Source organism: Pipistrellus kuhlii, unplaced genomic scaffold, assembly GCF_014108245.1.
Source record: "Pipistrellus kuhlii isolate mPipKuh1 unplaced genomic scaffold, mPipKuh1.p scaffold_m20_p_17, whole genome shotgun sequence".
In the NCBI taxonomy this organism is placed as follows: Eukaryota; Metazoa; Chordata; class Mammalia; order Chiroptera; family Vespertilionidae; genus Pipistrellus; species Pipistrellus kuhlii.
The window spans coordinates 26,683,059-26,708,617 of NW_023425482.1; the positions used below are offsets into that span (position 1 = coordinate 26,683,059).

At 42.1% G+C, this 25,559-nt stretch overlaps 1 protein-coding gene across 2 annotated transcripts in view; it reads right to left on the reverse strand.

Annotated features, from left to right (window-relative positions):
• Positions 1-907: 907 nt before the first annotated feature.
• The window catches only part of RSPRY1 (ring finger and SPRY domain containing 1), a 30,408-nt gene continuing 5,756 nt past the window's right edge, over positions 908-25,559 (reverse strand). For both annotated transcript variants that reach the window (XM_036440292.2, XM_036440293.2), the window contains exons 2-15: positions 20,536-21,040; positions 17,516-17,568; positions 16,704-16,816; positions 15,561-15,687; positions 14,700-14,758; positions 12,807-12,873; positions 12,273-12,404; positions 10,717-10,832; positions 8,364-8,507; positions 7,970-8,081; positions 5,549-5,651; positions 4,813-4,965; positions 3,807-3,911; positions 908-2,267 (exon numbers count right to left, since the gene is read on the reverse strand). In XM_036440292.2, the coding sequence (XP_036296185.1) occupies positions 2,171-2,267; positions 3,807-3,911; positions 4,813-4,965; positions 5,549-5,651; positions 7,970-8,081; positions 8,364-8,507; positions 10,717-10,832; positions 12,273-12,404; positions 12,807-12,873; positions 14,700-14,758; positions 15,561-15,687; positions 16,704-16,816; positions 17,516-17,568; positions 20,536-20,885 (1,731 nt within the window). In that variant the 5' untranslated portion in view covers positions 20,886-21,040 and the 3' untranslated portion in view covers positions 908-2,170. The remainder of the gene's footprint in view (positions 2,268-3,806; positions 3,912-4,812; positions 4,966-5,548; positions 5,652-7,969; positions 8,082-8,363; positions 8,508-10,716; positions 10,833-12,272; positions 12,405-12,806; positions 12,874-14,699; positions 14,759-15,560; positions 15,688-16,703; positions 16,817-17,515; positions 17,569-20,535; positions 21,041-25,559) is intronic.

Genomic DNA, 25,559 nt, shown 5'->3' on the forward strand with positions numbered 1-25,559 from the left:
TAAGTTACCTGCCTGGCCCGGTGGCTCAGTTGGTTGTAGCGCTGTTCTGTGCACCAAAAGGTTGAGGGCCTATGCGAAAGGCAACCCATTGATGCTTTTCTCTCACATGGATGTCTCTTTCTAAAATCAATAAAACATATCCTCCGGCGAGGGTAAAAAAATCTAGTAATGCAAACGACTTGACAATACACAAGTAATAAAATTTAAAAATATATACATTACATATTGTTCTCTCTGGTACTATATATAATCAGTATAATCAGTAAAAACCTAGCTTTCCATTTCTCTTAAAATGCTTACAGACTACACAGAATATAGATCCTTGGTTACCCTCTTCCACATAGCTTGTTAATTTTTTCCTCTTCTATGTGGAGCAAATGTCTTTCCCTTTGAAGCAACTCCTACATTACAACTTTGCTTCCATTCTGAATGATTTAATACTGAAATGCTTGCTTTATGGTCTAGAAGAATTAGAAAAGTAGCCCGGCTGGTGTTGCTCAGTGGTCATCTTCCCACCACCAGATGTACGCATGCTCCATGAACAGATCTGTTTTGTACACAAAGTGCCCAGAATAAAGATTTGCTGGATGGACAGTGATGAACCTCGCTTCTTAATTCTAATATGTGATTCTCTCCTACTCAGGGAAGTAGCCCTTATACCCGAGAGTATGCTGTCTTAGAACTTTAGGAGCAGGGACCAATGAAAGTTGTGAAATCTTAGTTAAAAAAAGGCAACAAATGTTTTATTTCTTCAATGCAAATTACTGTATTCACCACAAGCTAAAGAAGGGAACATATATATATATATATTTTTTTATATTTATATATATTTTTGGATTTATGGAAGACTAAAGACATGGGAAAAATCCAGCACCCCAACAAGTACGGCCAGGAAGGAAACCAGCACTGTGAGAGGACACTTTAATGAACTACAAACGAAAAAGGGTGGGGAAGGAAGAAAAAAATGTGCATTGAGTTTAAGACACTGTAAAACTCAGAAGACATATTTACTATTCAAGTATAAACTCAGTAAGGACTTGGCATAAATCGAAAGGCAGCTGCTGAGGTACACCATTAAAAAGTAAATTCTAGGAATTTACAATTCTACCTTCCAATTTCCTGGGAGAAAAAAAAAACCAAACTCTTGAAGGTCTTCACCAGAGACCCTGAGAGGGAGTAACACTTTTGATGAAGATATAGTCGGCAATCCATGATTGAATTTACCATTCAAAACATGTGATTTATTTAAAACAACAGGAATACGTGCTCTCAGACTGTCTTCTAAGAGTTTTTGAGACTGTTAGTTCAAGAGTTTCAGAGTATGCTACTTCCAAAAACAATACTGATTAAAAACAATTTTTTTAAACCAAAAAACCTGATTTGATGGTACCTTAAAAATACCTTAAATACCAAATGTTCTCCAGTCAACCATTGCAATTAATTTAAGAATTCATCCTGCATTGTTAAAACATGTTTTCCTCACGAAATGTGGGTATTGAAGTTGGATAGAAACACCATGAGTGTGAAAATACCACCGATTTTCTGCAGTTAAAAAAAACTAGAATGTTCTTTGGAATCACTGAAATATAAAAAATTTGGGGTTTTTCTACAGTCTGTGCACCTTCTTTCAGGCTCTCCGAATTGCTCGTAGCATTGACCTGTGTGGTTCTAGTTTTATAGATTCAAGTTTTACAGTGCAGTAGCCACACTTAACACACCGCTCTCTCTGACCAACGGGAAGTTATACTCAACCCAGAAATGTTGCCGTTCACTCCTCCATAATGACCTTCTGTCCAAATAAAACTTCAGACTGTGAGACAAAACATCCTGTGTTAAACAATCAAACGAACCCAACAGGGAGAAATCCGATGTGGTCCCAGCGCTCGCGAGGGGGCTATGCCCTATCGTTTTCATGGAAGTACCACAGGCCTCACGTGTTAGCATTCAGCTTTCCTTGGCCTTGAAAGGAATTTCCCAGGGCTGGCAAGTTGGGTTAGATTCTAAAGAGAATTTTGTCTTTGACAAACTACCATTTTTAGCATAAAATCTGGCCATGGCTATAAGTTTCAATGTGCGTACAACTGATTAGAGATGGTGGGGCTTTTTCTTTTTCTTTTCCACACTGGCTGGAATTGAGTAGAAATAAGTCCATGATGCCTCTTCCTGAGTGTCATGAAATATGTGAGATCTGTCTGACTCTAGACACTATTTCTTTCCGACACAATGGGCAGGTCTCCAGTTGCAAGGCACAATTCATGCACAGGTCACTGTGGAGAAAGACAAACACTGGTAGGTCAACGCATCAAGAGGCCAGATTGACTGATGTGATAAAAAATGTTAACAAGCTTATTAATTGAAAGAGTAATAATTCATAGCTAATAAAATGAAGTACATATATAAATAAATAACAAGTCCAGTCATCTGGTCAGCTGTTCAACCAATCAAAGTGTAATATGCAAATGATATGCTAAGGCCACTCAACTGCTCGCCATGACGTGCACTGACCACCAAGGGGCCGACAGTTGACCGGTCAACCAGTCACTATGATGTGCACTGACCACCAGGGGGCAGACACTCAATGCAGGAGCTGCTCCCTGGTAGTCAGCGCTCCCATAGCAGGAACGCAGCTCAGCCAGAAGCCGGGCTCACAGTTCACGGCTCTGTGGGAGTTAGACATCATCTGAGAGCTCCTGAACTGCGAGAGGGGGCAGGCCGGGCTGAGGGGCCCACCCTACCCCAGTGCACAAATTTTGTGCACCGGGCCTCTAGTATATACTAATATATAAAAGACCAGATTCTGCTGTTTGTTTGGGATCTTAATATACTTATGGAGCAAAGATCAAAAAGGGTATTGAGATACTCAACCTTTAACCTCTGCACTGCGTGTGAGGCCCTGATAACTAAAACCTCAAAGTGAGGAATTCTTGGCTGCAGAGTAGATATCAAGGAGCAACCATAGCTGGAGCCACTGTATCCTTCTTTCAGAAGAGAGACTGGTACAGAAAAGGGTGAAATGAGGTACACTGAATGCCCTTCTCTTAACTGCCGTTAGATAACAACACATCTCAAAAGACAGCAGAGGAATAGAGGCAGGGTCAGGGCCCACGCTGAGGCACACCTAGGAGTGACAAACAGGCCCATCGCTCCAGGCTCTAGTCTAGACCCTGGAAGGCCTGGTGGCTAAAGTTACATCAAACAAGAGCAAGGTGGGGTACGGGCTGTGCTGAATTACAGGGAGCTGCTCACATACAGTCAGCATGCATGCCTGGGCCCGCACACTGCCAACCCCTTCTAATGAACTACATCCCGACTGGGATGGCATTCTTGGGGACTGTCCTACTTGCTGATCTTGCTGATGTTTAGCCACTCTGTTCTATAGGGTCTAGGCTACCCTCTGAGTTCATTTCCGACAACTGACGTTTGGTTAGATGGCAGGGAGGCCCTGCCTGTTCAATGGTGAGGCGTATAAATAATAAATATGTTAGGAGGCTTGACAACTAAGAGGAACTACCCACGAAGCTCATACATAGCATTAAACGTTTCACATTTTGTGATGTGGAAACTATGGGAAATACGGCACTGAGAAAACAAAGGCCTGCGGAACTAAGCAGCTGCTGCTGTTTCAGGTACGTTCTTGGAGCTAGCCATGTACTACTTGTCCGATCGAGTCCCCCATTCAGCCCACTTTAACAAGCAAACTTGACGAACAGCTATGAGATGGACATGCTAAAAGCGACTCAAGGACACGATGAAACTCTGCCTCATGTAACGTACACAACAGGAACTAATCCCACGAGCTCTCTTACCTGTGTCCACATGGCTTCAACTGTGTGTCTGCTACCTCATCGCAACACAGGGAGCAGCAGTTTTCCCGGATACTGACTTGCTTCAACAGAGCAAGACGCCTGTGCCTGAGGGGAAAACACAGCGTGTCAGAGGAGTGGGCCCGTGAGCAGGGAGGCCCAGGAAATGCTTTGAAAATGCTCTGTGTGTGTGATGTGAATGAAAGAGGGGCTACACGGCAGACATGACCTGCTCAGGGCCACAGAGCAGCCTGACAAGCAGTGACTGACTATCTACACAGGAAGAGCTGATCATACATTCCCCACCGGGCAGGTCACCGTAGGCAGTCACACCCCAGGCCTATCGATTCCTCAGGAAAAGGTGGACCTTTACCTTCATTAGCCCTGCCCATGCTCTCAGGCTTCTGGGATACCAGAATTTGAAATGTTAAGAGTAATCTTCTTTTCTAACCCCTGGGTGGAGGATCTGCAACTCCTCAGAGTTATCTTCTTGCCCACATCCAACCTGTAGTCACTGTAAATGCTGAATGGTAACCATCCTGTACCTACCAACGCTAGGGCCCGCCCCCTCCTCGCAGCTTTTCTTGGTGTCTGTGCCGGGTGTGATGTTGTCTGGTTTTTATACCCACTCTCAGTCAGCTCAGAACAATGACTTGGAAGTGCTCTTTCCTTCTGGGCGCTGCAATATTTTTAATAGCAGTGAAGCAATCCGTTGCCCAAATATTTGGTGGAGTTCTCCGGTGAAACCACCTGGGTCTGGTGCTTTCTGGGACCATAGCTCTTGATTTCTTTCAATTAATTTTATAATAATTGTTTTGTTTCTCTTTCATCTGGGATGTGTTTTGGTGATTTATATTTCCTAGGGAGCTGCCATTTTACTCAGGTTTTTTTTGAAAACCTGAGTATGCAGCTTCATATTTGTAAGAAGCTGAAAAAAGCCTCTTAGAAACGGTTATGATTTCTCATGAGACACACAAGGCAGTCTGGAGCTGGTCTATAGATTCCTTACCTTGGCAAAATGATTTTCTCTTCAGCTCTTAGGAAGGCGTAGTCATTAAAAGTGCTAAATTTCATAGATGGTGGATATTTAAATGGTTTTGCTCCGAAATTGAACTCACATTGTTGATATGACATGAAACTAGCTGCAGCAAAAAATCCAGATCTACAGAAAAAAATAAGCAAGAGGTCAAGAAAATTCATAAAAACAAAGCAATGCTACATGTGAAGTGGTTTTCAGAAGCTGGAATGAGACACATCCTAGTGGGAAGGGGCAGATATCCCGCCCTTATCTTCCTATGTCAAACTCTGAGGTAACATTAGGTATGATCAAATGGGTCCCCAATTACTTGAAATAAAATGGTTTCCCATCACACCTGACTATATAAATAGACAATTTTTTTTTTTCCTAGAAAAAAGTACATTCCGGCCTGGCTGTGTGTGTTCAGTGGTTGAGTGTTGACCTATAAAGCAGGAGGTCAAGGTTAGATTCCAGGTCAGGACACATGTCGGGTTGCAGGCTTGATCCCCAGTGGTGGGAATTCGGGAGTCAGTGGGTCACTGATTCTCATCATTAATATTTCTATCTCTCTCTCCCTATCCCTCTCTGAAATCAATAAAAATATGTGTAAGAAAATAAATAAGATAAAAAATTTTAAAATGAGCTTTCTCAGAATAACTTAATTTTTTTTTTTTTAAAGTACATTCTGTGCATGTCCTAAAGTTTTTGAATGGGAAAAGCTACTTACACAGTAGACGAAAAGACTTGCTTCTCAGGAGGCAGCTGGTTGCCATTTAAAAAGAAGATCATTTGCTTTTCATTCAAGTCTAACAGAAATCCTACCGTATCTCCTGCAGGATAAAGCAAAGCACTGTTAGGATGAGGGTGTATATCACTGGGATTCTACTAAGTGTCTCAGGGTTTTATAATATATATATATATATACTAGAGGCCCGGTGCACAAAATTCGTGCACAGGGGTGGGTGGGGGTGTCCTTCAGCCCAGGCTGCACTCTCTTGCAATCTGGGATCCCTCAGGGGATGTCAGACTGACAGTTTAGGCCCGATCAGGTCAGACACTCCTCTCGCAATCTGGAACCACTGGCTCATAATTGCTTGCCTGCTGCCTACCTGATTGCCCCTAACCACTTGCCTACCTGCCTGATCGCCCCTAACCACTCTGTCTGCCAGATTTCCCCTAACTGTTTGCCTGCCTGCTTGATTGCCCCTAACTGCCTCTGCCTCTGCCCTCAATGCCATGGCTTTATCAGGAAGGTTTTCTGGAAGGACATCTGGACTGATGTCCGGAAGGTTGTTCTGCTGTTCAGTCTAATGAGCATATTACGCTTTTATTATTAGATTTCAGAGAGGAAGGGAGAGGGAGAGAGAGAAACATCAATGATGAGAGAATGATCGATTGGCTCCTTCCTGCATATTCCACATTGGGGATCAAGCCCGTAATATGGGCATGTACCCTGACTGGGAATTGAACCATAACCTCCTGGTTCATAGGTTGACGCTCACACTAGCTGGACAAGTTTTTGCTTTTTAATTTGTTAAAGGTGAACACATGAAATTATATAATGATGGTAAGAAAAATAGACACTCACTGCTAGTGGAGGATAATCTAGTAATATAGAGCAAAACATTTACAAAATGAAATTCTTTATCCCCTTACTAGAAGTTCCACTTTAAGCATTTATCCTGAGAAAATCCAAAATGGTTCATATTTTTCTATAATAGTAATTTTAAAAGGTCAAAATGTAACTATTCAACCTTGAGGTATTGATTAATAAATACAATGAATTATGTAACATATTTACACCAAATTTTCAATGTTTTTTAAAATATTTCTGGATGGTGGAATTACAAGGGATTTTAAGTTTCATTTTGCTTCACTCCTCTATTTTCCAAAATTTGATAATAAACACATTACTTCAGTAATCCTTTGTAAAATTATTTTAAAAAATTACACAGTCTTTGTAGACTGTGCCTCTATCTTATGTTCTGTAAAATGAAGTTTTCTTTTCTTTCTTTTTAAATGAAAGTTTCTATTCCTTTTTTAAGAACCTGCAAACCATTAAAATGAAGGCCTATGTTTGACTTTTAAGGCTTTTTTCTTTCCTCCACTATCACTTTAGTTACTTAAATGGAGCTGGCCCTGCATGGCAGGGGTCAATTTACTGCTCTCTTAGCATGCCTGAAAATTCAGTTTACATTTATAATGCAGAAAACAGAGAGAGAAAAGGCCTGGACAAGGAGCTGGCTATATCCCCTATCTAGCTCCAATGCTAACATCTTTGCAGAGGCTCCATCCCCTACCATTTGATGCTATGTCTTCAGAACCTGTGGTGTGTGTATGTGTGTGTGTGTGTATGTGGTGTGTATGTTCGAGGGGGAGGGTTGGGGCACAGCACCAGGAGGCCCCTGAGAATATCGTCCTCCAGTGCATGGTGCTATGGCAGGGAAAGTCTGTTTTCACTGTAGTTAGCCAGGGGTGAAAAGACTCAATAACCTCAAATCCTTCCATCTAAGTGTTCAACAAACCAACTGTGTGGCTCCGACTTCCTGCTTGAATGTTTCACTAATAAATGTTTTCATGGGTCCAGGGTCTTAGATACTGCAGTGGATGGAACAAAAATGAAATGGAGTGAAAAAGATCATCCTGTTGCTAAGATACATTCCTGCAAACACCCTAGAGCCATGACTGAGTTTCTGGAAACTCCTGAGGTGCCGTCCGGAGAAGGGGGGCTGAGCAGATGCTTTGAGGCTGAAAGTGCTCAAGCTGCCCTTATAGGTGCCCAGAGGTGCCCAGTGCCTATTCCTCAGCCATCTGGTCTCTGAAAATACCCGTTTAACTGGCATTACACCTTCAGTATCTTCAATATCTCCATGGCTGCTTTGATTCAAAACACATACCCAGAGAGGACACTAGCATTCACAGTTATCATAAGATGATCATTTCCCACTAAATTGAGACGTTTTTGCTGAAGGAAGGCTCCACCAGAGGTGAATTTCCCAATGAGTCCTTTCCCATCCATGGCAGGGGATATGAAGGCGACTAACCCTCTTCACACTTAATATTCCTCCATTAAAACATTTGAAGGATGCTTCATAATAAGTAATGTCTGGACCTCATCGATAACTTCACGATGGAGAGAAATGAGTACCTTCTTTCCAGCACGGGTGCAGGTGAGGCTTGCTTCTGGCATTGTACCAGATCAGCTGCCGACAGCCATCGTAGGCACAGGAGTACTCATCGTCCCCGATGCCGTAGCCTTCCTGGAGGGAGACAGGGCCCGGGAGGTGAGCAAGGCCGTGTTGCGGGAAAGTGTGTTGTTGTGTTTCTAAACACATTTTTATTGATTTCAGAGAGGAAGGGAGAGGGAAGATGGAAACATCAATGCTGAGAGAGAGCCACTGATGGGCTGCCTCCTGCACGCCCCCTACTGGGGATCGAGCCCACAACCCGGGCACATGCAAACCTAACCGAAAAATAAGAAGCCTCCACCCACTCAGCCAAACACTGCGGCCGCACCCCCTGGTAGTCCTCAGGGTACTCACGTGATTGAGAAATTTGCTGTCGCGGGTGGCCCAGCCGATCTGCATGACCCCGGAAGTAATCACGGTTACTTCGTAGTACCACACCCCGGCATCCACGCAGAAGGTGCAACGCACACTCTCAAAAGAGGAGGCATCACAGCGAGCCTGGCAAAACCAAAGAGCAAGACAGGCCCCCCTCAATGCCTGAAGCCCACCAAAGACACTGACAGCTCAGGAGCCCGAGTTTTTCCTTCTGAAAGCTTCTAGGGGACCACTGCCGCCGCCTCTGTGCACCTCAGTGACAAAAGCTCAGAGCTGAGTGAAGCACACGCCATGTCGCAGTTTTATTTCCAGGGAGTTCTAGCGGGACCGGAAGACCTCAAAGATGGCTGCAGTAAGAGGCAGTGAAGGCTCCTGGCTTCATTTTTAAATACCTACAGAGCTGCGCTCTCACGGTAGAACCTTTTACAAATGCATAAATATTGCCTTAACCTGTTCTTGGTATGATGGAGGAAGAGGAGGAGACTGAAGGGTATAAGCTGTGGTACCTAAAAATAATTGAAAGCAGGAAACTACATGGAGCATTTGGCAATCCGGGAGATCAAAGAGCTGTCTGCAGCCATTCTCCAAACAGCTCTTTCATCTCGACATGCCTAGTGCCCGTGGTGCCTGCCTATACCTACGCAGCTTTCTCATCTCCTTCACAAGACCAGAAGCATTTCCAACACCCAGGAGGAGAGGAGGCACTAGCCCCGGACCCCTGGCTATGCAGGGATTAAAAAGAGGAAGGGCCTCTTTTAGAAACACTCGTCTTTGTTTAGGTCTAGTAATAATGTCGTTTTCTAATACTTTTTTAAATTGAATTTATTTAAACAATACAACAAAATTTAATCAACAATATAGTTGCCATTGTTTTCTACTACTTGTGCCCAACGCTCAGGAAGCATTTTAATCCCTCTGTTGTAAAATTCTTGTGATTTTGATGCAAAAATTTCGGTCAATGCATTTTTGAGGCATTCTTCATTATTAAATTTTTTTCCAAGAAGAAAGTTTTGCAAAGAACGAAACAAATGGTAATCGGAAGGGGCAATATCAGGAGAATATGCAGGTTGAGGGAGAACTTCCCATTCCAACTGGCGCAGTTTTTCAGCAGTGATTCTTGCAGTATGCGGTCGTGAGTTATCGTGGTGAAGAATTACGCCCTTCCGATTAATCAGCGCGGGTTCTTTTTCTCTTAAAGCTTGGGCTAACCTTTCCAATTGGGCACTATACACTGCACTTGTAATGGTTTGGGTAGATGGTAAAAGTTCATAATGAAGAATTCCTTTAAAATTCCACCAAACACACAACATCACTTTTTTTGCATGCAAGTCAGGTTTTGGCGTGGGCTGCGGAGCCTCATTTTTGTCCAACCATTGAGGCTGCCTTTTCAAATTAACATACAGCACCCATTCTTCATCTCCGGTAACAATTTGCTCTAAAAACGGCAAACGGTTTTGACGAGAGAGGAGCGAACTGCAAATTGTGACTCTTTGATTACGGTTGTTGTCGGTCAACTCATGAGGAACCCATTTTCCAAACTTTTGGACTTTGCCAAGTGCACGCAATTGATTGGAAATTGTTTTTTGTGAACAATTTAAAGTTGTCGCAAGCTCTTGTTGGGTAATTTGAGGATTTTGCACCAAAAGAGCTTGAAGAGCTTCTTGATCAAAATTGGACACACGGCCTCGACCACTCTTGTCATCTAACGAAAAATTTCCCTCGCGAAATTTCTCAAACCAACGCTGCCATTTTCTGGCGCTAACTGCATCTTGACCAAGAGCACTACAGATGTTTTTTGCAGCCTCACTTGCTTTTCTTCCTAATTGGAACTCGTAAAGCATGCAGTGCCGAATATGCTCTTCATCCGCCATCTTCTTAGCCCTAGTTTTGCAACAAAACCAAACCAAACACAAACTTTTTCAAGCAAAACTTGTTAATTGCACTTCACACGTTCTGTAGATACCACGTGTTTGAAGGTTATGTCAATACAAGTCAACGCCAAGCAAGATTTTAAACGAATGTTTAAAAACGACATTAATTATTACTAGACCCGATACCTTTAGCTGCATAACTTGGCAGAGGTGAAAGACGGACATATTTAAACCAAACCGTCAATAACTATCATAGTGCTTCCTATACGTACTGCAAATGTGGGATCTAAACGGGTAAATGATACCCAACACCCTCTCTCCTGTCACTGGGACCTCTAGCCGCTCTCTGAAATGAAATACATTCCCGTCTCCTCTGCAGGAAATTGCTTTTGTTCAGAGCCAGGGCACAAGAATGAGAATAGATAGCCCTCCCCCCGGGGGTCCACGGGCAGCAGCTTCACCTCCAGGCCGTGAGGCGAGATCTTCAGGTACTCGCTGACATCATTGCTATTCAGCATGGCCCTGATGTTACTCAAGTCCACCTTCTCGTAGGTCAGCTGCCTGCCTTCTTTCAAAACTGCAAAAACAGAAAGTGTCATGCTGCTGAGCCCCACTGTGGTGGGGAGAAAGTGAGATGTCAGTGCCATTCCTGTTCAGAAGCGGAGGTGCCCAGGAGGGGCAGGGTTCTAGGGGGACCGGCAGCCTCGGCTTTGCGGCTACACTGCCAGGTGACACTGGGGAAGGCGGCACTGCAGGCTTGTGCTTTTTGCTCCCCGTATTCATTACCGGAAAGCCTCAGAGATACTGCGGGTTCTGTTCCAGACACTGCAATAAAGGACTGCAATAAAGCAAGTCGCATGGATCTTCTGCTTTCCCAGTGCAATAAAAAGAGGCCTGCCTGTATTTTATATGCAACAAAATCGGAATTGTAGTTTTCCAGTGTTCTTTGACTGGCAGAACACGGGCTGTGCGCTCAGCCAGACCCCACCATGCTGCGGTAGCAGCAGGGGTTACATGTCCAATTGCGCTTCAGCACAGTGCTCACTGTGGGTGGGAAGTGAGGAGCTACTGGTAAAATGGTTTGATTCTAGCAGCCCTTGGAGGAGAGAAAACTCAGGAGTAACCCTGTTGTGTAGGTAAGACATGACTTGAGTTTTGTTTTGTAAACATATTTTTAAAATATATTTTTATTGACTTCAGAGAGGGAAAAGGAAAGATAGAAACATCAAGGTTGAGAGAGAATCATTGATTGGTTGCCTCCTGCACGCCCCCTACTGGGGATCAAGCCTGAAACCTGGGCACGTGACTGACCAGGGTTCGGAATCGAACTGTGACCTCCTGGTTCACAGGTCATTGCTCAACCACTGAGCCATGCCAGCTGGGCCATGACTTGAATTTCGAAGAGTCCAGATGGGACAGAGAGAAGAGCAAAGAGAGGAAACGCCTGGTGGGGGAACAGGCCCAGAGGTCGGAACGATGGGGCCCTGCTTGTTGGACAGCAGCAGACAGTGTGTGCTGGGAAGAGTGGATCACGTGGTGCCATCTGGTTAAGGGCCTTGCTGCAGCAGGAAACAGGGCAGCAGTGAGTTTTAGAAGGGGAGAGCGCTGGAGCCAGAAGCACCCCATGTCAGTCCTGTCTGAAGGGCCCCTAGAACACGTTTCTGCTAGAATACAGCCCGCCTACACGTAGAGGTACTTCTAAGGAAAGGCCCACGCTCACTGCTACAAACTGATCCTATGTGAGAAATGGGTTTGGGTCCCAACTGGTTTGGTTCAGTGGATAGCGCATGGGCCTGCAGACTGCAAAGTCCCAGGTTCAATTCTGGTCAAGGGCACAAGTCTGGCTTGCGGGCTCGATCCCTCTAGTAGGGGGCGTGCAGGAGGCAGCCGATCAATGATTCTCTCTCATCATTGATGTTTCTATCTCTCTCTCTCTTCCTCTCTGAAATTAATAATAAAAATGTGTTAAAAAAAAAAAAAAAAAAAAAAACAAGCGGGTTTGGGAACGGAAACTTACAGAGATTGTCCAAGCTCCACTGGGCGCAGAAACCAACTTGACGTTTCAGATAATCGGGATCGTGCGTCCAGGATTCTAGCGTGACCAGCCGGTTACTGATGCTGGACTCAGAGATAGTCAGCTTATTTTCACCTGTTTGGAAAGACGTAAACCTTGAATGGACCACGAAGGAGGAAGAGGATTCGCTGGACGGATTAGTGGTGGGAAGGAGTGAGGAGAGGCAGGAACTTGGGAGACTAGAATAATGACATAGCTCAAGAGCTCTGCTATTTTCTAGAAAGTAGCAACCTCATCGCTAACGTTTTAGCTACAAAAAGTGGGTAATCGTGGTCACCAAGTTTTGGTTCTCGGGTGAGAACCTCTTGCCTTTGTCCCTGGTACATCTCACTGGCCTTGAGGTGTCTACACAGACAAAAACAGGATGTATGCATGTTCCATGGGGCTCCAAGCATAGACTCATCCGGTAACTGAGAGAAGTCAGATTTTTAACAACCGATACGTAAGATCATTAGTGCAAGAAGTCACTATACCTACTTGTCTGTGCAAACTTTTCCAGTGCGATAAGTGCAAAAAGCATGACTGTGGGGTGGGACTGTAACTTCTGAAAGACAACAAAAGATAAAAAAAACAAAAAACAAAAACATCATTTCCCTGCAGCGGCGGCAGTTAACAACTTCCTCTTCTTACCCAATACGCTAGATTTTTGTTGGAGCAGTCAGCAAAGTTTTCCTCACTCCAGGCCTCTTTGCTAATACTGTTAGTAACGAGGAACCGAGACAGAGTCGCTTCGAGGCTTATGTTATTTTCTTGAGGTTAGAGGGTTCACTTAGAGTTATGGAAATTCCAGAAGTATCTGGCTAAATGCACTATGTTATCTTACTTAGCAGCATTTATATTAGGGCTTTATGAAGTAAAATAATACCGATTCTTACATTCATTTAAGCAAGCCAAACAGAAACCTAGAATTGTAGCAAAAAATGACTTTTTATTCAGTGCCCTAAAAAGAACAATTCACCATTGCTGGGTTCTAAAATAATAATGGCATTAACAACTAGCGGCTTAGTTTTCAATCTGTTCTCTGAAAGGAATGCCACATGCTGACGGCAGGTGAGAAAGCATGTGAGCTCTTTCAGGGACACTTCAGTTCACGCCCCATGAGCTTACCTATAAGAAAAGTCTGCCTGCTTACCATCACGTCTCACAGCCATGCTTTCACACAGCTAGGAGCTCATGGACATCCAACGAGTCCCCTCACTTCTCTGGCGCCCAAGGAGGTTCTGCAAAGCTCACAGAACCACCATCCTCCCCGTTGCAATCCTGCTCAGCATCCTGCTTCACACCCGACTGTCTGGCTTTTGGAGCCCTCGGCCTCCCCTCTGGCTACTCAGTCTACGTCCTCCTGTCTCTGAACACTATCCTCCAAGCAGACAATTCCCTGTAATATGCCTGGAACACAGTCTGCTCTGTCTCCGGGCTCTGCCCGCGATGTGCCGCTGGCTCAGAGACTCACGTTTTTCTCCCTGTGCACGATCACCTCCTAACCTCCCCGGGTGGCCAGGAGGTCCCCTCCTCCTCAGGGAGCCCGTCGCCCAGGACTCTCCCGCCGGCTCCACCCATAGCTCCCACCGCCTAGCACCTCAGGACTCGCAGCACGTGGTCTGAAGGAAGCGATTGTGCCCTTGATCATATCCTGTTACAGAACGGAGGCTTATACTTATACTCCTCTCATCTGAGGAGTTTTGTTCCCTCAGCTAACCCAGAAACTTCTTGGTATACGATTCCGTATCCCCAGAGTGGTTCCTAACATAACACTGAGTGTTTTAGGTCCACAGCACATAGTCCTAAAAGAGGGCTTTCAGATGGTGAAGGCCAATGCTCACTGCAAAAATAACTGAAAAATAAGACTGCAGCCCAGCAGCGTGAGGTCTGACAGCAGAGGTGCAGCAAACCACAGCTTCCCCAACAATGCATCAAACCCCAAGTTTTAGGAGCCTTAGTGACGGGGAGAGGAGGAGGACTAGAGATTTAGACACATTAGGAATCTGACCTGCAGGTTTCCTGGTTTGGAATGCCATGAATTTTGTTTCCCTGGGGTAGGGGTGGGGGAGGGCGTGTCCCTACTACCATTTGCTAGATGCTAGACACACACACACAAAGTCAATCATAGCTGCTATCTTGTGACTGCATTTCAAACCAGCCCAGCCCAGCTGTTTTTGCTTGTAATAAATTCCTATCCCACCCTCATTTTTTAAAATTTTTATTTTTTATTAAACATAGGAAGGAATAAGCACTCAGGAAACACCTGCAAATAAAATTTATAACATTTATAACTGATTCCATTCTCTGTGCCAATGGCTAAGCTGGCAGTTTTAGAAAAATGCGCCATTCTAAACGGCTAAGAATAACTAGCTTTGATGTCTCACTTACCAGACACTGTAGCAAATATTCCAGTATTCCTGGGCTAAGTAAACCTATACTTGCAGGACCTAGATGAATACAACAAACACTGGGTATAATTAAAGGAGCCATGTCAGTTTTGAGCAGTAACTGCTAGCAATACAGTAGTTTTGGCCAAACTCTTACCAAGCACTCTCCTGCACATGATCTTATTCAAGCCTCCCGGTCTGAGGTAGGGACTAGTCCTACCCCAAATCATAGATGAGCAACTGAGCCCTCCCCCAGAACCCCCCAAGTGAAGCGACTTACTCCAGGCCACATGGGGAGCACATGGCAGGTATGAACCAGCACCCGTTTGTTCTGATTTCTAACCCATTGCTCCTTCCACCACACATGACATAGTGAGCTAGTCCCCTGTACTTCAGTGTTAGCCTTCCTAAAATGGATATTGTTCATAAAAAGTTAAATATCTATTTCTCTTCTCAGGAACTGCTCCAATTTAAAGTTCTTTTTCCTCTTCCCCCTACCTTTTATGTCTCGATCACCTAGATAAACTTTATAAAGTATGTGCACATATGTATATTACATACATACATATAGAATCTTTGTTATACTAAGTTCAGCCTTTTCTCCTATTCCTAATTTTAAAGCAAGTACGTACTACTCGTTCTTTTAAATTTCCCCCTGAAAATCCTCAAAGCTTAATCAGATTGCATTTACCTCCGTGGGCTTTGTGTAATTTTTTTTGTTTTGTTATCCCTGTCCATCATTTTTGCGGGTGGGGGAAGATTCTTCCTTCTGGTACCATTGTAACTTATTAGCCCTGTGGTACCATCTTCCCCTTACTGGCAAACAACTTAAGATCTTCTTGATGGAGCTCCCCAGAGTTACCTGCTAGTTTCTCGGCCAAGCAGCCCAGGACAGCAGATGTGTTCCTGTGTTTGGCAGGATGACCTGAGTCCTGGCAGGCTACTTCTCCATTTAAATTCAGAATTTCTGTCAATTTCTGGAGTGCATCCTAAAAACAAAAATGAACAAGTGGATTTGATAAATACACTACTTATTTCCCCTCCCTCCACCCAAGATAATCCTCATAGGCAAAAGCTATAATCAGGTGTTAACTCAGAATAATCATACAGAAATGATATCATGTTACCCAATATATCACTATTGATGGAAAATATTATTTGATTAATCTGAAAGCTGTCTCACATAAATTGCTAAATTCTATTCCATTCAAAATGTAACAGTCATACCAGATATATGCTATATACTCTCAAATTATGAAATCATTTGGGTAGACTAAATCTATCAATGCCATTATAATTTATAAAACAGGGACTAGTGATGTTGAAGTAAAAAGTTACTTTAAAATTTTTTATTTTTTTGCCAAGCAAGAATAAATCTCACCAGAGCTTCTGAGGTAAGTTAAGATAAAAACAAACCTCTTATAAGCCTAAGCAACAATCAATTCATCAGTGACTTGGCCAAAGACTTCCCTTTTGTCCACATTGTTTTGCAATGTTGGGCCTTATGGTCTGAGATTTAAACAAATGAAAGATGCCAGAACCCAGCATTTTAAAAAAAGGATTCCATAGAACACAAGGACTAAGGCAATGAGAGTTTGAACTTTGGTCCTATGTAAGGAATAATCAAGATTATACAGTCTTTAATGTTTGAATAAGACTCAAAAGTGCTTTCAGTATAACAGTTTTTTCTTAATGTAAAATTTCTGTTATGAGAAAATTGTTTAAATATAAGAAAATCAGCTCAGCAACTGATTCCTCTCTCCTAGTTTCCAAAGACTGTATTTTAGATTAAATGCCTCCATTTTAACATTTTTAAAATTTTAAACTAAAGCTTTATAGTGTGCCACTGATAGGAGAATGTATCACTTCATTAGATTATATAATGAAATTAATACTGAATAAAACAGATACCATTAAGAGGAAATGCATTATATCAAATATTCTTTGTGGTCATTCATCATCAAAGCACAGATGACAGTTTCATAAAAGATCAGTATTAACTTACTTTAGTGGGCAATGGACATTCATCTAGTAACAATGTTATAACAGCTGGTCCCAATGGATCTTCCAATGGAATAACTCTAATTAAAGACTGGACAACGTCCAACCATCCTTCATCTAAGAGCAAATGGAGAAGATTACACGATGGAGCCACTATTTTAAAAATGTGAAAATACATAACCTATGACCCAAGATGACTTCACATTAAAATAGAAACACTGTTGGCGTACATTCTGGAACTTTTTAGTAGCTAACATTGGCATGGACATAGTCATCAATTGCTAGTAATCCTGATAGAGTCAAAGAATTCAAATTTACAGGAGTCTGGTGATTTTTTTTTTGGCAACTTTATTTGGAGGAAATTTAAGCTATAGTTCTGGGTTCTCAAAATAAGATTAAAAAGTTTTTGGCATTTTATTTATGACATAGGAGTTAACCGAGAAGATTAAGTATTTGATATAGTTGGCTCTATTTTCAGAATTATACTTAGCAAATTGAGGGACAAAAATTATCCTTCCCATTTTAGAAGAGTTATGGTCCAAGATCCAGCAATACCAAAAAAAATTTCTGGTAATAATTTCCATGAGATAAAACTATTACTGAGAGGTACAGCTACATATTCAGGATGCAATATACATTTCCTACCCTTTGTCTAAGGAAATTTCCATATACTAAGGGATTTTTTTTTCTTTGTCATACCTGTTAAGTATTTTTGGGATCTTTTATTTTTTTAAAAAGTGGTCACATTTCTTTATAATAGTTAATTTCATAATCATTAATTCATTAGAAAGTATTTAAAAAAAATGTAAAAAATACCTGTTTCTGCCATTTCGTGCAATGTAATCATTGAATAGGGAGGTTCCTGATCACTGGAAAACAAACATTCAAGGCATCAGACTTGAGGAAATGAGAAATGACAATTCCAAACAGAAGTTTACCCTCTACCTGGCTGGCATGGCTCAGTGGTAGATCACTGACCTGTCAGCTGGGAGGTTACTATTCCATTCCTGGTCAGGGCACCTGCCCGGGTTGCTGGCGGGATCAGCGTGTAAGAGGCAGTCCATGAATAATTCTCTCTCATCATTGATGTTTCTATCTCTCTCCCGCTCTCTCTCCCTTTCTAAAATCATTAAAAACATTTTTTTTAAAAGCATGATTTTAAAAAATAAAAATAAAATGCATTTGCTACAGCAACTCTCTCACTATATTGAGAAATGGCTCTTCTATCAGATCAACGTCACCCTTTCCTAAGCAACAAGGAGAACAATAAACACAGACCATTTTATAACTGCGGACACCCTTTTAGGTGTATTCTTACTAGGCACGCCTATCTTTCATGTCTAGTTTTATAAGCCTTATAAACTTTATAGGTTATAAAATTCTTCTCCTTCAGTAGTTTCTACAAAGCAAGCTATGGGACACTGTTTATAGACTGTCTGAGCCCTGCTTTGCCATTATATCTCCAATGTGGCACTTCACATTTGTTCTACACCTGCCTGAATTTTCTATCCTCAGGAGAGTTGTAACTATAATTTAGCACAACAGGTTTAAGGTAAATATACATCACTTGACTCATGGGCGTGAATTATGTGCTTCATCAGCAAGTTCTCTTATAATTTGTAACATCTTTTTGAAGTTTTGAAATAAAGCTCCTACCTTGCACTCGGCTGGTGGGGCTCAGTTGTTGAGCGCGTCAACCTGTGAACTTAAGAGGTGACGGTTCGATTCTGGATCAGGGCACAAGCCCGGATTGCAGGCTCAATCCCCAGTGAGGGGGCCTGCAGGAGGCAGCGGATGAGTGATTCTCTTTCATCCTTGATGTTTCTCTCTCTCTCTCTCCCTCTCATTTCCTCTCTGAAATCAATAACAGATATATTTTTAAAAAATATTTTAAGCTCCTACCTTGCCTCCAGAGTCTCTGAGTCACTTTTTAAAATATAAGGCAAAGTCTATTCTGTATTGGTTTTTCCAATGGGCTTAAATAGCATTTTTATGGTTTACTTCCTTATTTGGGAGGGACAACTTTTCACTACAATTTTATGGTATGTTTTAAATCTCACCATGAGAAATTTTATATGACAGCTTCTAGTCCCTTGCTTCAATTTGGAGGATGTAAATGGCATAGATTTATTCAAAAAGTATTTCCTACAATATATTAAGATTGCATTAAATTAATTCAGAACTACTGCAAAGGCAGGTTTTAATTATCTTAGGAAGGACTTTCTGAACTATGGAGAATATATATATAAGAAACACTTTTCCCCAGCATGTTCTATAGCAGATAAAAAGATGTGCAGAACAGCCTGGTTGGCATGGCTCAGTGGTTGAGTGCCAACCTGTGAACCAGAAGGTCACAGTTCAATTCCTAGTCAGGGCACATGCCTAGGTCGTGAGCTCGATCCACAGTGTGGGGAGTGCAGGAGGCAGCCAATAGATGATTCTCTCTAATCAATGACGTTTCATCTCTCTCTCCCTCTCTCCCTGCCTCTCTAAAATCAATAAAAATCCATTAAAAAGATGTGCAGAACAAATTTCTTTTTACGAGGGAAAACAAAAAACCCACCTCAACATAACATGTACAGGTATGCTTTGCTTTATGCTATGATTTTTGAGGGACTAAACAAAATCACATTCTAAAAATGTGATTATCAAATATTTAGACAACTAAATTTACTAGCAGAGCTTGCGGGAAAAACAATTCAGATATAACTTACAAAAAGCATTATCATTATCCCATGACAATCCCTCTAAGAAAGGCATTATTCCCCTTTTAAAGATGAGAAATCTGAGGCTTAGAGAAGTCCCTTACCAGCGTCATGTAGCTAGTGAGGGGGCTGGGCTAGAATTGAATCTTGGTCCATCATGGTTCATCAAAAGTTCGAAAACTTTTGCTCCTAACTACTACACTGTGTGGTTCAGTTCAAAGCTGTTTTCAGTTTGAACGACGCCCTTGGACTTCACCATTGTTCAATCTGGGCTGTCGTATTTAAGTTAGACAAAGCAGAGGGAAACATAAGATAGATACAGGTGTGCCCTGCAGTTTCAACTTACAGTTTTCCCGAATGGACCTAAGAGGGTCAAACAGGGAGATTAAAAGAGAGCAGGATGAAAACTCCTTGATCTATGCTCTTATGTTGCCAACACAAGATGTGTGCAGCCTTGCTCTGAATTTCTGGTCAGAGGAGCAGTCAGGATAAAAGTGAGTCTTCGAGAAACCGTGTCCTATGGTAGCCTGCAATACACACTCACTTCAAATGTACTATGCTCCCTATAAAGACCATAGATTTAATCAGTGTTTTCTGCTATAGAAATGTTTAGACAGCCCTAGTCAGACTAAATACTTGGGCTCAGTGGATAGAGTGTTCACCTGAGGACTGAAGTGTCCCTGGTTTGATTCTAGTCAAGGCTCATACGTCGGTTGCAGGTTCTATCCCAGGCCTCGGTCAAGGCTCCTGCAGGAGGCAACCAATTGACGTATTTCTCTCACATCGATGTTTCTCTCTCTCTCTCTCTCTCCCCCCTCTCTGTCTCTCACCCTCCCTTCCACTCTCTCTAAAAATCAGTGGGAAAATATCCTTAGGTGAGGATTGACAAAAAAAAAGAAAAGAAAAGAAAAAGGAAATATTTAAACATTTCCATTGGGAGTAGATGTTAGTAAGTAAAAACACCCAACTGTAAAATATACTCTGCCACCAGAGGAGAAATAAAATATTCTCCCTTGCTCTATGAGCTCAAGGCTTGGCGAATACATCCTGTGAACTCAGGAGTCCAAGAGTTACGGTTCCTGGCAGAACACTTTTCATTCCACAGAGGGCGACTGTGACTCCGATACTTACTTATCTACAAGAGTCCGTATGACTGCCAGGGTGTCCAGCACTAACCCATCTACGTTTTGTTTCTTTCTCCGCGGTTCGTGTGGGCCTCGGCCCCTCCGCGGTGGCCGGACAGGATCCCGGGGTTGGCTCCTTATGTCCACAGTGGGGACTGCATTGCTCTCGGCCTGTTGCTGCTGGGTGTCAATGCTGTCTTCTGCTCCACTGTCATCGCGGCAGATACAGGAATTCCCCATGGCAGCAGCGGCGCCCGCAGTCCCCAGGAAGTGGGTTATGTGTTCCTCAAGAGTCACCAGCAGCCCCTGGCCGAGGCTTCTGCTTGCTAAGAACACGGCCCAACCAAGGATAATCATTTAGATAGTTTTCAGTTTTCCAAGTATTGTTTTCATAATCCGGGGCTCAGACACTTGCATCCTCTCTGTTTTGAACACCTGAATGCTGAAGAAAGGGGAAGAGTTGATCTCCAACATTCTCAGTTACAGGGAATCCTGGTCATTCAGCAGCAGTTCTAAAAAGAAAAAGAAAAGAAAAAAGGAAAATGAACCAAAGTTTTGTGGCTATTCAATAATTCAAACTTGTCTAGTTTGATTTCATAGACAGTGGGATTGCAGTGAAGTATCGTCTTTGGTCATTTTTATACGTTTCTGACTCAAAAAAGTATCTCTGCATGAGAGAATTAACAATCAATAATTTTTATCATCCTATATTATAAAAAGCCTGTGGTTGGGATGCCCTCACGCGGTAACAACCAATCAGCGGGAGGCTGCATGGGTGTGCAATCCGCTAGCGGTTCTCAACCTGTGGGTCGTGAGCTGTAGACCATTGGAAAACACAGATATTTACATTACGATTCACAACAGTAGCAAAATCACAGTTATGAAGTAGCAACGAAAATAATTTTATGGTTGGGGGGTCACCTCAACATGAGGAACTGTATTAAAGGGTTGGGGCATTAGAAAGGTTGAGAACCACTGGGTTAGGTAGGGTGTCAAGGTGGGGTGGAGGGCAGGTGGGCGGGGTGTATGCTGATGGGCAGGGCTGCGTGATTTTGAGCACTGGGTCACTAGTTACATTATAAAATTGATTGCTAAACCATATCCTTGTAAACCACCGGAGTTACCACTGATTTTTTTTTATTATTATTATGTGTGGTTCTATATATAGAACATTAGAAAAATGTATACAGTTGGTCAAGGGTTCCTTTCTTGGATAAAAAATGAATTGCCTACTTTTTTACTTTATATGTATGAGAAAATTTAATGTTTCAAATAAAATATCTATTATAGTTACAGAGGTTTGTTGTTAAAAAAAAGAGTGATAAAATTGTGATATCAAGAAGAATGAAAAGGATAGAGCGTTCCACTTAAGTTACCCAAACTACAATGGTTTCCCATAGAAGCTTTCTTGAGAATTTACAGAAATCATACAAGTAGTTACAAAGTTTTTCTGTTATCTAAGCCAGATTCAGTTTGAGGAAAGCAGATGCAACAAGGTTGCATTTTCACAATGACCAGTTTGTTGTACAACATAGCTGCTACAAAGTGAAGAATAAGGACACACCATTGTTTTTGAGAATACTGACCAGGCACCTTGGGTCGGGCACCATGCTGGCACTGGGAGAACAAGGCATGGTCCCTGTCCTCCAAAAATTCATGGATGGCCATTCTCACCCCACACAGTATGTTCATCACTGAAAACCGAATGATAGAACTAGCTCTTCATTAAACGGAAAATCTGGTTAGGTCTAGAAAAAAAGATTTAGAAGCAGGTGACTGACATGGGGCTGGTAGGAAAAAATAAAAAATCATGCCGAGATCTGAAAGTAGGACCCATTAAGACCCAAATGGACTCAGAAAGAACGAAACATTTACTTACTTACAATTATTAAGTCCTCTGATATTGAGTAATGGCTCAGGAATAAATATAAACTAAATGTATAATTTGGTGGGATTACAAGCAAGAGAAAAATTACTTCCATTATTTGAACAGATTTGCAATAAATCATTTTAAACATATGTCCAGTTTAATTATCGCTCATAAATGCGGGTGGGACTTGAAGAGACAGATAAGATGGAGATAGAAAGTTTGTGTGTACTAGGTATACCGGCTAATAATGCGGATTCCCCCCCCCCCCCCCAATAGATGGAGTTACACATATGTAAGTTAAAAAGTGGTTGGATCACAAATTTTTAAATTTTATTCTATCCAAAACTTTTTCGCTAATGCTAATATATTAGTAAACTGAATGCATAATAATTAATCTATGCAGCTCTCCACTTAGAATAGTCTCAAAGTAAATGGAAGATATCTAATACATACAAACAGGCATTTTTCAAAAATATGACTAAATTTGGAGGTGAGAAGACAAAAACTGTGTTTTGGTGGTTTTTTTTTTTTTTTTTTTTGGTCTATTTCTAAATTGAACTCAAGTGTAGCTTCTAAGTCACTTTCTTTATTTAACCCAGAAAATGATGTCAACTACAAAATTTGTCAGAGAAGAAAAATAAGTAAAAAAAAAAAAAAAAAAAAAAAAGTTTTCCAATATTTCAAAACCAAAGGCTTCCTTTTTAAAGAACTAGCTGTAAAGACCCGGTGTAGAGAAGAGATGAAATAGGTGGGAGAAGCTGTGAGGCATTTCAAAGGCAAGGCTATAAAACATACAAGGAAAAAAATATGAGCTATTCTCTTTTGAAATGTTCCGAAATGAGCATAGACAGAGTGCTTTTGAAGTTCTGGCCAAAGGCAGGGCACATAAATAAGCAGAGGGCATGATCTTTCAGATTTATGCAGTGCCGAGAAGCCTATAGCCCTTCCTCTGGAAAAGGCTGTCACTCCTGATACTTTCCTCAGAGAACAAACTGTGAATAAAAACTTCAGGCCAAAGCCTGGGCCGTGAAGTTAAACAATTACTCTTTAGGGTGCTTTATCTCATTCCAGAAGCATCATGTGGACCATTGTTTTAAGACAGTAACACTCGGCCTCCAGAGCTGGTACAGGATGCCAGAGGCCACCGACTGCACAGGGGAGGGGCTCTGCAGTCAGAAAGCCTGGGCACAGGGCCCGGCCTGCAATGTTGACAACTAAGCATTCTAATCACCCTGACTATAGGCACGCTTCTCAAACAGGGAGAGAGGAGAAGTTCTCACAGCTCACAGGGCCACTGTGAGGTTTAAATCAAACAGTGCTTGTAAGACGAATGGCACAGTGCCCGTGCTTAAAGAATCCTCAATGCAAGATGCTCTTAGGAAATGAGACCTAGCTGGTCCAAGGTGACAAAGTAATCTGGGAGGTGGGACTCTGGAGTGAGACTTAAGACATGAAGATAACTAAACAGTTTATCTTTTCTAGAACTCATCTACCTTGTACTGAAATAACCTTCACTTCGCTCTGCTTCCAGACTGCACCTGGGAAGGGGTTGCAGCTTGATCATCCCAAAGGTGAGGAGCATTCAAAGCCCTTAGCTACTTCTTTTGCTAATTCCTGGTTCCACTCCAAATAGCTAGAGTCAGGATTTCTAGGATGTGGCTCAAGCAAGTGCTTTCTTAAAAGCTCCCCTGGCGAAGCCCAGCCGGTGTAGCTCACCTGTGGAACATGGAAGGAACCAAGAGGCCGCCAGTTCCATTCCCGGTCAGAGCACAAGCCCAGGTTGTGGGCTCGATCCCCTGTAGGTGCAGGAGGCAGCCAATAGATGATGTTTCTATCTCTTTCCCTCTCCCTTCCTTTCTCTCTAAAAAAATCAATAAACACACACACACACACACACACACACACAAGACAAAACAAAACAAAACAAACAACAAAAAAGAAACAACAAAAAAACTCCCCAGGTGATTCTGTTGGGACCAGGTCTGGAAATCACTGCATATAGAATCTAACAAAGAACTGACACAGCAGGCAGGACCTACTACTGACTGAATGGATGGACAAACTGAAACACGAATGGGTGACTCTTTTGGGTTCAAGAAAGTTAGCTTTCTTCCCAGGAAAAAGAATTGTGACTATCTTTGGATGGTCAGCCAAAATACCCACCAGACCACAGTTACATCCATTAGTCATTATGTACAATGCATATCAACACAATGAATAAAACAGCTCCCCGTATATCTCCCCAGATCTACCCTATGGAGCATCATTATGAACCTTGCTCTTGGGCAATAGAGGTTGACAGAATGAAAGAGAAAATGAATAAGACTAGAGATTATATAAACCTGTAATACCTAGATCCTTCACCTTAACTTTGAAGACTACTTAGCATTAGATGGGCAGTCAAGTCCATTTGAGACCAAAGACAAACTGGTCACAAAATTTAAATATACACAACTATCAAATCTGAGGCCATGGCAATCATCACCTGATATGGCAATTATCAATTATATCAATGATGATGATACCACTGGATGCCATTGCTTAGTAGAAAGACTTCTCACCATCTAAATGGCAATGCTTTTTAAATCATTATATTGTTCATAGCAATTTTTCTGCAGGAGCATAGTTATAATCAAGCATTTCCTTTGTGAATCTATTTCTCTGAAGAGTCGTATTAATTTTGATTTCTTCTATTTTTTAATTGATTTTAGAGAGAGGAAGAGAGAGAAATGTTGATATGAAACTGATCAGTTGCCCTCCCCACCCACATGTCCTGACCAGGATTAAGTGCGCAGCCTGGTGTATATCTTGACAGGGAATGGAGTTTGCCACCTTTTCGTGTATGGGATGATGCTCCAACCAATGAGCCACACCGGCCAGATTGACTCTTTTTTAAGAAGTAAAGACTATTCATTCCCCTTCTGTGTTATTTATGATTTATTAGATTTTTATATTTTATAAAGCTGCTCTGAGAGGGGAAAAAAAAAATCCAACTTGGGTTCTCAGTAAGTTTTGTGATAAAGCAATGAAGTCTGGTACTCAAAACACAGATCTCTACCATCATAAACACCTCACCACAAGAGACATCTGGCCAACTGGCCTACTCCTCTCTACCAAATGGTTCAGGAATCAATGATTCAGCTCTTCAAATATTTGCTTGC